This window comes from Neopelma chrysocephalum, unplaced genomic scaffold (genome assembly GCF_003984885.1).
Source record: "Neopelma chrysocephalum unplaced genomic scaffold, ASM398488v2 Primary Assembly neopelma1_131, whole genome shotgun sequence".
Taxonomy (NCBI): Eukaryota; Metazoa; Chordata; class Aves; order Passeriformes; family Pipridae; genus Neopelma; species Neopelma chrysocephalum.
In genome coordinates, this window is record NW_020897793.1 from 1,608,584 (window position 1) to 1,619,459 (window position 10,876).

At 35.2% G+C, this 10,876-nt stretch overlaps 1 protein-coding gene across 5 annotated transcripts in view; it reads left to right on the forward strand.

Moving 5' to 3' along the window:
• The window catches only part of SHLD2 (shieldin complex subunit 2), a 33,620-nt gene extending 24,490 nt beyond the window's left edge, over window positions 1-9,130 (forward strand). For 4 of the 5 annotated variants that reach the window (XM_027698636.1, XM_027698634.1, XM_027698637.1 and 1 more), the window contains 7 exons: window positions 765-872; window positions 1,659-1,853; window positions 2,697-2,831; window positions 4,971-5,177; window positions 6,053-6,287; window positions 8,007-8,122; window positions 8,692-9,130. In XM_027698636.1, coding sequence (XP_027554437.1) covers window positions 765-872; window positions 1,659-1,853; window positions 2,697-2,831; window positions 4,971-5,177; window positions 6,053-6,287; window positions 8,007-8,122; window positions 8,692-8,864 — 1,169 coding nt within the window. In that variant the 3' untranslated portion in view covers window positions 8,865-9,130. The remainder of the gene's footprint in view (window positions 1-764; window positions 873-1,658; window positions 1,854-2,696; window positions 2,832-4,970; window positions 5,178-6,052; window positions 6,288-8,006; window positions 8,123-8,691) is intronic. The other variant, XM_027698638.1, reaches the window with a different exon arrangement.
• Window positions 9,131-10,876: the final 1,746 nt, after the last annotated feature.

The window sequence follows — 10,876 nt, forward strand, 5'->3', positions numbered from 1 at the left end:
ACTTATAGACTTCTGTGTAACTCTTTGCTGTTGGACCAGCAGGTAGACCAAAAAATTGTGATGTGAAGTTCAGTCTCAAGATGAGAAATATTCTTCCTCCTATGAAGGACTTTGTAACGTAGCAGTAGCATCTTGAGATGGATCATGTTGTGAATTGGTAACCAACATAGACTGCAGAAGTACAAAATGCTGTTTGTAGTTTACCTCTTTCATAACATGTCAATTAATAATGTAGATTCCTCTTGATAATTCCTTTGTACTCTTTAGTACCTAACAGGAGCAAAACCCTCTCTTCAAGAGAACACATCTTGTGAGCAAATGCAATACTTCAAAAACAATATTGCACCTGATTTGGGGCTGGAGTGGCCCAGAATTTGTCAGTGATCTGGCCATTTAGGTTTGGCAATATGCAAAAAAGTTAAACAATATGAAATTGTTTGAATACTTCTACCGTTTAAGGTGCCTATTTCTCTTCATTAAGAGTTTATTAAGTGCTCAAAGGTAGATATTTCAAAGAAATTGAAGACAAGTTGTGCTTTTTCTTTTCTGCTTAGACATTCTTATTGCAAGGTAAGCCTAGTACTGTACTGCTCATTTTGAAGTTTTGTACAATAATAATTTATCCAATATGGTCACCCGCTTCACTTAAACAGTGCCTGCTAGGAGGCTAATGAATTTAAAAATTACATCAAACTAATGAGAAAATATGATACACTTCAGTATTGTTGATACATGAGCTGATAAGGTTGCTTTTTTTATTGCAGATGTAATAATGTATGAGAATCTTTGGTGTGGAGAAATCATGCTTCAATCTACATTTACCAGTCAGTTACTGAATCTGGGGAACTGCTCAACTCTCAATCCAGAAGAATGTAAGGTTATAGTGCATAAGTTTCCATGAAAATCACAGTAAAATAGCTATTTAAAGTATTCTGTTTTGCTGACAATGCCTCACACGTGGGATAAAATGGAAATATGTGCAACTGAGAGGTACAAAACACTATAGAAAAGTATGACAGGAACACCTGTGGACAACATGTGGACATAATGACATCAGATAGGCATGTGGAGTTTATGGTAAAGTTTGGTGGTTACCACTCAAAACTCTGAAAAATTGAGAGTTCTGTGAGTTCAGTTTAAGAAAGAGCAGTTATCCCAGGACTCGACCATTTGATGTCTGAAATTGCATGAGGATTAAACTTTTTGCAAAAACTTCAGAGGCTTAAAGAGCAAGTAGATCCATCCAGGGAAAGTAATTCATTATGGGAGACAAAGGAAAAAAAACAGTGGAAGTACCACCATGATTGCATTGTTCTTACTGTCTTTGTGATGTCCATTAGTACCAGGTGTTTGAGGCAGATTCTGATGTAAATGGCCAAGAACAGCTATTCTTCTTACCAAGCTATGAGACAATATTTCTTTGCTATATTTAGTGTAATTTAAAGTATTGTACTTAGCTTAACTTTGGGATGTTATCAAGAGGAGGCAGATGAAGTACAGTTTAATTTCAGATCATGTTACACATCTCAAGGTTTTCTTGCCTTAAAATTGTTCTGAAACAGTTTTGATTTTGTGAGTGTAAATATGTTCCAAGCAGTAAGTTTTATACTTCTAAGCATGAAGAATAGTATGTAATTTTGACTTTTTTTTCATATAAGTTTATCCTGTAGTGGATTGTGATGTTCTCCGTGGCTTATTGGCGTACATATCATCAGAATTTCCACACTTCAGAGACATTCCACGAAGACAAGTTCAGAGACTGGATAGTGTTCAGTATATGCAGCTAGATGAGCTCCAGCCAAACACATTGGTGCACTCAATCCTGAAAATTATCGACATTGCTGTATTAACAGGTGAGTTCATGCACTGGACTTCAACTTCTGTGTTAGGTGAAACTTAAATAGTAATTTTGCAAGGCAAAATGTTCTCAGTGCTTGACTTCAAACTTTGCACGTAAATATGATCATATTGCACTATCAACTTGTATTAATAAGATTCAAACTTTTACCCACACTGTCAATATCATATTCATTATAAGTGGAGAATTTTGAACATAGAAGTCTTCATAATTTGCTATAGTATGTAAATCTCAGAACTGTTAGATATTTAATGCAAGAGCTCTTGTTGAAAAATTACTTTTTTATTAAAAATACTGTAGTTTTAGTGTGGAACTAAGGCAGTATGCTGGGTAAGAGTCACATAGAGATCTTCATTGTTTCAATTTATATGTACTGTTCCTAATACTTGTAGTGTGCCTTGTACATGACTATGGTTTTCTTTTATGTGAAAACTTCTAGAGAAGTGGTTTTTTTCAGTGTATTCCACAGAAGCTACAGGAACTTTAACTTTCAGTTATGACAATCAGTTGCTGAGAGATTGAGTAAAATTTGTTTGTGCTCAATACAAACCAAGATGAGTGGGAGCTGAAAGATGCTCAGATATCTGTTTTTTCAGAGGGAGGTGTCCAGTTGCTGAGTATTTAGGTGGATAAAAGTAAATTAATCTACTTTATGCACTCCTTCAAACTAGATTCATATTGCTGAAGAAATCAGATGGTTTCCTCTCCTGAAGAAATTGTAGGTGTATTCTTCTTTCCTTGTAATTGCACTGTGAAATACGATAGCAACATGATTTTGCCTTAATACTGGGGTTACATGCTTTTTACTGTAGAAGTAATGTAATTTCAATTTTTTCAGAATCTGTGTATAGCTACAAAGGTGGCAGGCAAATAAAAATTATTCTAACAGTAGAACAGAACAGAGATCAACGCTATAGGATGGTTCTGTGGGGAGCAGGGGCTGCCTGGTGCCCTCAGCTTCAAAGGAAAAAAGGTAAAGTCCTTGTACCTATTGCTTGCTGTAGATGGATTTTTGTGATGCTGTTAATATCTTTAAAATGTTCAGCTGGTAACATTTGCTATTCAACCTTTAAATACTTTCCTTGCAAGAGTAACATATCTGATAGCAATTCTTACATGTCTCCTCTGTTTAGAAGCAATGCCATCAGCAGCAGTATTTGAATGCACTTACCTTAGAAGACTAAGACATAAATATTTAAAAATTTGAATCTAGAGACAAGATGCAGTAGTACCTAGTTATCTAACTATTAAATCCCATGAGTGTTAACTATTACCAGTTTTGCTGGGTCTTCCTTATCAGTGTCAAGTTTAGCATGAATTACTGTTTTTTTCTACTTGTGATGTTCATTCTCTGCTTTCCACCTTGCTGCAGTGTCAGGCTTTATATCCTAATGGTCTTGCAATCTAGTCTGACTGTAACTGCCTAAAACCATCTCTTGCAATAATTACATAGCTTGTGTTTCAGCAGTGACTGACTATTACCAAATTCTGACTTTTTCCTGGCTTTGTTCTTTAAAAATAAGTGAAAGTAGGTTTTTGTTAAATTGATAACTTCAGTTTATACTTCTGATCAATGAATACACTTAGGAAGTAAATGGTGTATTACTTGAAATGCTGAATATGTCTGCCTAAAAAGCCAGTTTTCATACAGTACAAGATAAAATCCATAAAGGTTAAACAACTTCATAGTGAATCTTTACCTGTTAAATTCTGACACTCTGAATTCTACCAGTTCCACTTCAATTTATAAGTAATCTCCATTCCTGGAAATCATTTTAACTGCAAGACCTAACCTTTTAAACTACTTGAAGAAAATGGTCCAATTCAAGCAATAACTTTTCTATGTAATGCCTACATGGCTCTTATTTTTGTGCATACTTGAGTGTTAGCAGGTGTATACTGGTTGTTAGGTGCTTAGAAATCTTACAGAATTTAGTCATCTAGAATATTACTTTTAAAAATATAGAATTTGATTTTTTTTTTGTAGCTGCAAAAAGCGGATACCAAAGGTGATTTATTAGACACAGCAATTCTCTGATGCTTAAAATGGAAAAGTATAACATATAGATCTCTGTAGTATTGTTTGTGTTTGTAAACGTTGTCTTATTCTCCAGCTAGTGTTCTGTGCATCTGGGAGTTGGCATTTTTATGATTAAATGATTATTTGAAATTCAAGATGAGTGATTGTTCACATACTTAATTGTGTACAAACCGTGAACATTTGATTCCAGTAAGATAGCCAAAAAGATAAATTCACAGGATACTAAAGCATACACAATACAGCAGCTAAATAGTGTGAGTGGGCTACAGGAAAACCACGATGTCCACAAAGTCCTTGGTAGGAGTTGTACCACAGCTCTGCTATGTGTTTACTGGTTGTATGAGCAGATCAGAAACTTCTTAGTCTTGTAGAGGAAGTTAGAGACTTCCTCTAATAGTTTAGATATTTAGAGACATCTAAATATCATTTATTTTTCATGTCTTGCTAAAAATCAGTTTGGACTTCCAGTACACAGTCATCAGACATTCAGTTCATGATTTACACTCACCTGGTTTAGATTGCCAAAAAATAAAGATGCATTTCATTAAATACATTTTTGTAAACTTGATTACTTATAGTTTACTCACGTTTCTGATAGATTTTTAGTCAACAGGGGAATGTTGAAGATTTCGGTAATAGTTTAATTCAGGTATCATCCAAATCTTGTTCCCAGTTAGACTCTGTTCCTTATTTCTGTATATCCCCTCTTGCCAAGTGTCTGTTTGTTTCCTCCTGTTTAGATTTTCCCTCGGTGTTGCTGTGGTGTTACTGCCTGAACCATCCTTTGGACTGAAGCATACTCAGTTCTGGGGGGGCTGCAAGATCTCTAGTCAGATATGAGGTGCATGAAACTAGATGGGTGCTCAGACAATTTTTTTGGAGTATTTCACTGTAAAATAGTACATCTGACAGCGCATTTTTCATGGGCTTGAAGTTTTAGCATGTTACCACCAAAAATCAGACTCTAATCCAAAATAGGAAAATGCTAAAACTTGTAAGTGACCTTGACTTGTTTAAATTAGCTGCAGTATAAGAAAATAAACTCTTCTGTTTGCTTTTTTTGTTCAATAGATCACATATGGGACTTCAAATACCTTCTGGTCCAACGTAGTTCTGTCTCAGGTGACTTGGAACTGCACACAACTCCATGGTCATCCTGTGAGTGCTTGTTTGATGATGACAAAAGGGCAATTGAATTTAAAGAAAAGTTTCAGAAAAGCCAAACATCCCTCATGCAGTTGACAAAGCTCTCTGCACACTTGGAGGAAAAATGCTCAGGTAACTGTTATCCGTAGTTCTGTAGTCTGTGTTGTGCAGTGCTTAACTAAGCAGAATAGATGCTCTGTTGGTGAAGTAAAATGCTTATGTTTTAAGGTAGCACAGATCTGGGAGGCTGAATTTATTCTGGAGGCTGCTGCTCACTACTCAACTGAACTGATGCAGCCTTCCTTTCATGAGCCCAGTGGTGAGATAGGTGGTGTATGTGGTACCATACAAAGACAGCTTTGGAACATAGGGAGAAATGCTGACTTTAGTTATCCACACCAACCAGCCTTGTAATTATATGATTAATCACTGAAAGTTTGTCAAATAGTATTTCTCCAAAACTAAACTCTCTAAATCAAGAGTAAAATAGCTACTGCTATTGAAAACTTCTTACAAAAGAACAAAGAAAACATTTTACACAGTCACCTCCTCCCAGATAAACCTAAAAGATTGCTAGGTTGGTGTTAAATTCTAGGAAGTAACTAAAGTTGGTGTTGCAGCATTTAACTCTGGTTCATGTTAAAATAATGGAAAGCTAAGTTGTTAAAGCTATGCTTTTCAGTGTCTCTGAATTAGTGAAAAAAAAATCACTTGCAAATTATCTGCACAATTTTGTTGTCTTATTCAGGCACTTCTGTAGAAGCATCTACGACAATACTACCTGAAAATATGGGTAGTAGTTTTATACATTTTAAAATAGTATTTAACAACAGTGATTTTTCCCTACATAAAATATCTCTAAAAATATGAGCATGTGTTACTAAAGGGAAAAAAAGGCAGAAAGTTTTATTGATAGTGATGTTGGTTTTGAATCAGCTGCAGCTCTTGCTTTTGCTTTCAGTTATAAATAAAACTGAATTCATATTTGATTGAACTTGTTTTTTTAGGAGTGATTCAAGTGAAAGCCCATATCTTAGAATTGAAGTTTACCATTTCAACTGGTCAGTACAAGCAACTCATCTTCTGTGCTGACACTTCACTGGAATGTGTTTTGGCTTCTCTGCCTATGATTACATATTCAGGTTGTGCCAAATGTGGTTTGGAACTGCAGGCAGATGAGAACATGATCTACAAGCAATGTATTAGATGTTTGCCATACAACAAAGTAAAAACATTCTACAGGTAAACAAAATAAAGCTAAAATACTATTTACTATTAGGGAAGTAAACTGCAACTGTCTCCATTTTAAGTTCCCCTATATATAAAATTCTTTATTTAAGGTGTGGTAAGCAGTCCTTGTCTTTCTAAGTGAAAGTGAATGTTCAAGGAGTTTTTCCTGAATTGCTGTATTACATTGCCGTTATTTGTATGTGATATTCTTAGTTTAAATTGTAACTTTTTAATTTCTTTGAATACTATGTCATACAGAAATTATGTTTACCCAGTACTGTGTGAGATGAAGGTGAGATGGAGTAGAAGCTTGAGGACCGAAGGAAAACTTAAGAGTCTTTTTCCAGCCTGAGTTTGAAATCGTGTGAATGCAGAATCATATTTTTAAACTGAATAATCAGTTTTAGCCTTGCAGAAATAACATTGATAAATGTTTTCAATCAGCATTCTCAGAGAGCAGAAATATTGAGTTGTTATCACCAGATGGCACTGTGAGACACATACAGTCACACTTAGAGAAAATAAACTAAGTGGATCCAGTTGATATGGGAATATTGTTATTAACTGATTGTTCAAGATTTAAATTTATCTTGGGCTTTCAAAATGTATCATAGTGACTTGAAAGATGTGTAGCTAGAGAATGTTAATTGAGATGGTCACGGATGTAATAGAATTGTAGAATGTGTACATTTTCTATCTAAATTCTTTCTCAAATTCTTTCTAAACTCTTTCATAGTGAGTTTAATGAATCATTGACTTAAATACTAATATCCTCTTTATCTAACAAGGTAGGGAATTAGTATTTTTCCTGTAAGCAAAATAGTCTTGCATCTTTAAGTTTATATGCTGTTTGTTTTCCTATCAGGGAGGATTAAGTGTGAAGAGATTTTTCTTAACTGGAAAGGTTCCCACACTCTTTCATAAGATTATAGACTCTCAGTGGGCCTGAAGGACCTCAATTTGCTTCTTCACAAAAGGTGGTAGAAAAATGATAGGTTTCTGATGTTTGTACTCTCAGCATGTGAACACAGCTCGTGGAACTTACATACCCAACTTTTTCAGAGAAGAGCCTGTCGTTTTTGCACTGAAATTTTGCTCTGATTAGATTAATAAGAATCTATCACCTTAGTAATATTTCCAGTGAAGGATTTTTTTATTTGTTTAGTGGTTTGTGAAATCATTTGGTATTTGTCATAGTACAAGTGATGTACCTTGGTATTATGTGGCTATAAAGTGATGTATTAAGACAGATTATATTGGGTGATGTTGATACAGATGATACAATTCCAAATGATCCACCTAAGCTCGTCTCCCTACTTTGCATTTCAATATGTTATGTACCCGTTGTATATTTGTAGGTACATATACTTAGATATAAACATTTATACTTAAAGTTCAGAGCCATAAATAACACTTACTTCATAACAGTGCATTTTTCATTGTCTTCCAAGGAAGACAAGTCATAAAGCATTTTTTTCAGCAGTTGTCTTAAAGTAAGGCTTACTTTAGAAGTTACTTTAACATTGAGTAGTAAATTCAGTATATACACCTCAAACTGATTCCAGTGCTGCAGATTTGACAGATGAGCGCATAGAGATTTGCTTGTTTTTCAAGTTCTTGGTGTTATGTTGCAGAGTAATATTAAATTGTCTTACTTTCAGAAATTTTGCTTCAATAAAAAACCCAAAACGTAGCAGCTGTCTTTCAAGAGACTTTTTTTTTCTGATCTAGACCTGCTTTGATGACAGTAGAAGATGAAGGATATGAAATTTATGTTCATGTCGTGTCTGAGTTGATGGAAAAAATCTTCCTCAATATTCCTGCAGACTGGCTGAACAGATTACTAGGTACTGTTTCATGAATTATTTATGATAGAAACCGGCAGCAAATTGACATCGGAATCAAAATTTTTAATTACTGACAGTTTAAAAAAAACAACAACCCAACAACCAACATCAGAGAATATCTCAGTTGCTGTCCGAGAAAGAAGTTCAGAGTACAGGTGGCAGCTACAAGAGGCGAGATGGTGTGAACATTTATTATATAACTAACTAGTTATATAGCTAAATATTCAATAACTAAATGGATTCCTTATAGGCAAAATAGAATCTTTTAGCAGTTTTTATAAATAGCTGACATGCTTTCAAGATGTGAAACACTGAGAAGTGGTTCAGACAAGCTTCACTTGATACATCCTGTTTGACCTGAGAGGCATTTTACATGATTCACAGGTGTTAACAGTTTGATGGGAAACAGTCTCAGCTCGTTGTTTTTAAAACATAATTAAAAAGCTAATTTTCTACTCAGATGTTGAACTGCATTTCCAGTGATTCAGTGGAGCTTTTATGGAGGTAGAACTTGAATGCTAGGTGCTATTGTGAAAATCAAGTGTAAATTGAATTGTTGTCTTTTGCAGTGCCCTCCTCAGATATAACCTACAGCACAGTAGTAGCAGATCTGTGTCATTCGCTGCTGACAGATACAGAAGCATCCTATTTGTTGGAAATCAGGAGCCATTTTGTGCTAGATGAGAACAGCTACCCTTTGCAAAAGGATTTCCATCTGCTAAATTTTCATCCTGATCTTTGAAGTATTGACCTCTGCAGTAACTGAGTAATAAAGACCGTAAGAACACACAGATGGTAATCAGAAGAAACATGAGTTAGGTGAAGGAAGCAAATATCTTAAAAAAGTTACAATAAAGGACTTTAGTCTTAACTTACGAAAAAAGCAAAACCACCTAAAGGACTGATATGGAATATGTGCTAATAGTATATACTGCTGCTGTAATATTGGTGAATTGTCATAAAGTATATTTTTATACCTGTATTTTTATCTTAATAAACTCTTCCTGGGTATGTGTTTGCCTTTTTCTCCTCAGAAAAGTTCACTACAATTGAGAGACTGAATTTTTCTCAGATCTGGAAGATTAGAGGAAGACAGACAGAATTCTTTTAGTTATAAGATTTTTGTTTGTCTGATTCTGTATGCTATCTGTGACTTAGTTATGTTTTTTGGTTTGATGTTGTGGTTGTTTGCTTGAGCATTTTGAGTTCAGTAAGACTCATGAGAAGCAGTCATCAACTGCATTAGAGAAACCCTAAAGATTGTTTTATATCCTGTCAATGCGTAGTCTCAGCAGGTTGATGTGATGACTTGGGGCAGAAGTCATGCCCTCTGGATTGCTGAGCTCTCTGTGTGGGTAACCAACAAGTTCCATCTACTGGGCTTAGGTCTCTCCAGCTGACAAGGACCCAACTGCCTCATTCTCTTCTCAGGGTTTTGCAGATCGCCCCTCTGACTCGTGTTTAACAGCATTCCTTCTTGAAATCCAAGCTGCAAACATGATGCCATAGTTTGGTTCCTGTCTTCATTTTAATAATTCTGTGTAAAAGTTATAGGTCCTGCTGTCTTGCGTTTACTACTCCAGACTTTTCTCCTTACCTTTCAAAGAGGAGGTCACTTTACTTTCTGTGCCTGGCACAAATATTTCTTCTGAAGGAGCTCTCCAATGCTTTATCACCTGCAGTGAATCTTGCTCCCCTTCAGTTTCATCAAGCTGCTGCTTTTAGAATGTACAGTTATAGTAGGAGCAAGTAATTTTCAAATCTGGTCTCTCATTTCCTTAGAGGAAGGATAGATGAGTGCAAATGGCAGTGATCATTAGGCTTTCTAAAAGAATAGTATAGATATAATTTTAATTGGGCAAAAGAGGTAAGAGAGATCCAAAAAGGTTTATAAATAAATACTCTGCTTGAGTAGTGGTAGGGCTTCTCCAGGATCCTGTTCTCTAGAACAAGAATGTCACCATTATTCGTGTTTGTTCTACAATGGTGGTGAATTACTGCTTGCTGTCATCAGATGGGGTTGTACTTTCATGAAGTTACATGCTAGATGTATTGCAGAGCTTGAGAAATTCCTGTACTTGTCAATAGTAATGGGAAGCATTGAGGAAGCTGTCACATTTTCTATGATCTTGCATCTGTTTCTTGTATGTTTCTCGGGGTTTTCTGTGCTATGCATCTTTGTAAAAATTTAACATTTTTTAGAGGAAAGGTACTTCTGGTAGGCACTGAGCAGTCCTGTAATCATTCCTCTTCATCTCGATTTAAGTCTCAAGCACAGGATCAGACAAATGGTATATAAAAGGCAGTAGGTAAAAATAATTGCTACGTAGTTTGACAGTAATACTGTATTGTAGCTCCTTATAATGTCTCTTTCTTTACTCAAGTAGCTCTTGTTCAGGAAGAGTCCAAAAGGGTCTTTCTCATTTACTTCACTTGGATGACTGGTAAGTGCATTTAAATATGTTTCCTCATTATTTTAGCTGGAATTATTGAACATACAAGCTGGAAGTATTGTTACTTTAATATGTAAGAAGCACAAAGGAAAGACAATCACATTAGTACAATGCATTTTTTAATTACATGGGTGATACTGTACATCAAGTCAGATGACTTCCCACTTTAGAGGTATTTGTTAATAGGCACTGTACATTACGTGCATATTCCTGCACAAACTAGTAAACCAGCTATCTGAAACGAAACTAACAGGTTATTTTTAAGATCTTTATTGATATTATTTAAGTAAAAAAGGAAAAA